This window comes from Leptonychotes weddellii, chromosome 8 (genome assembly GCF_054177405.1).
Source record: "Leptonychotes weddellii isolate Sample4059 chromosome 8, ASM5417740v2, whole genome shotgun sequence".
Taxonomy (NCBI): Eukaryota; Metazoa; Chordata; class Mammalia; order Carnivora; family Phocidae; genus Leptonychotes; species Leptonychotes weddellii.
This window is the reverse complement of record NC_138376.1, coordinates 77,248,397-77,250,080: the sequence shown is the minus strand read 5'-3', so window position 1 is coordinate 77,250,080 and position 1,684 is coordinate 77,248,397. Positions and strand designations below refer to the sequence as shown.

The following is a 1,684-nucleotide window of genomic DNA, read 5'->3' as shown; positions in this document are numbered from 1 at the left end:
ACTTGAACTTTTCCCTCCGTTCCAAAGCCAGCATGTTTCATGCTTGTAGTGTTGGGGATTTTATTTTTATCATTTGTGCAGTTCTAATTAATTTTAGGATTTATAACATATAATAAAAGGCAATAGACTTAAAAATGAGGGAGTATGTTTCAATATGCATTTTGTCTAAAATTTACTATAAGCACCTACTTGTTTATTAAAAGAGCTTGTTTTTCTCTTTGTGATACAAAGATAGTGTTAGTGCTGTGGGGTTTGATTTTGTTTTTTGGGTTTTTTTTTTTTTTTTTGCTACTGCTATAATATATGATTCATAAATGTTATAACTAGTATAAGAAAAAACAAACTTACACAAAAGGGTAAACATGTTTCATTCTCAGGCAGTTGTGAGAGGTATTTGCTGGCGTGAGAGGTGTTAGCCCCCTTACCTGGAATTTCTGATACAGGAATAAAAACTGTGGAGACCTGGTCTCATTCTGCCAAGTTTCTGGATAAATGGCGGGGCAGGAGAGTTTTGCAGGTTTTGGCATAGCTCAACAAAATCATTATTACTGGTACTGGCAAAGGGGGAAGCCAGTGTTCCAACCCTGCCAAGCTTACCACTCCGGCAACTGGTCTGAACAACAGCACAGCGGTTACTCCCTTTCTGTCTCCACCTGTGGCTGTGCAGCAGATGGAAATGGACTCGACCTTTCTGTGTGGGAGACCTCTGGACCCCCAGCTGAAACTCTGGTCCCGCCTAAGGAAAGCAGAGCTCTGGCAGAGAAGCAAGATGAAGACCCACTAGAAGATCCAAACCTTCATGTGAATATTGAGGAATTAAACAAGGAGTTTATGATGAAAAGTGAGGAACTCTACGACTCTCTCATGAGTTGCCACTGGCAATCTTTGGATACGGTTCACTCTGAAATCCCAGATGAGCCCGTGGAGAAGCATGATGTTCATTAAGCTACCCCACTGTTCTATTGATTGCCTCCTGTTTTGTTTTTGTTTTTGCAACAACAACAAAAATTCTCCCAGGAACGTACTGGATGCTATATGTAAATGCAGATCTCCAGGTCTTGATTGTGACTGACATGATAAAATGTGATGTAAATAAACTTTACCAGCACATCCAAAAAAAAAAAAAAAGGCTACAAGTAGGCTACAAGTGTTGATCCCATTGAAGACACAGAGCACAAAAGCACAGCAAACTTGTAGCCTACATGTGATGAGAGAAAATACATCTTTGTTTTGAAAGTCACTGAGACTAGAGTTGTTATCAATTCATGAATTCCAGTGGTTCAATAAGCAGTATTGGAAACCAGATTTCTACATAGCAACATCTGAATAACTTACATCTCAAAAGAGATTCATGTGTGTATCTCATTTTGTGAAAATTGTTAAATTACATAAGCCTATGTAATTTAACCTCCCCCAAAATGTATGTGTGCATGTATCTGAACATAATAAACTAATTCAGCCTGACACAAGAACATAAAGTAAAATTAATATTTGATATTTTAATGCATCAGATGAAAGTAAGATGCATCAGCTGACTGTAATTAAATTTATACTACTTAACTATTTGGATTTGGTGATCATCAAAATACCACATACTAAATTGTTAAAATTGGATGGTTGAAATAAACTCATTTGACAATTTCTTTACTTCATAAACTCCCTAATATCATCCCCCAAAATTGTC

General features: G+C 37.1%; 1 protein-coding gene across 1 annotated transcript; it reads left to right on the top strand.

The window, feature by feature from the left end:
• The first annotated feature begins 446 nt into the window (after positions 1–446).
• On the top strand, positions 447–1,112 carry LOC102741324 (putative uncharacterized protein C6orf52). Its single transcript, XM_081827489.1, has one exon. It carries the CDS (start codon positions 493–495, stop codon positions 943–945), a length of 453 nt encoding a protein of 150 aa, XP_081683615.1. The 5' UTR covers positions 447–492; the 3' UTR covers positions 946–1,112.
• Positions 1,113–1,684: the final 572 nt, after the last annotated feature.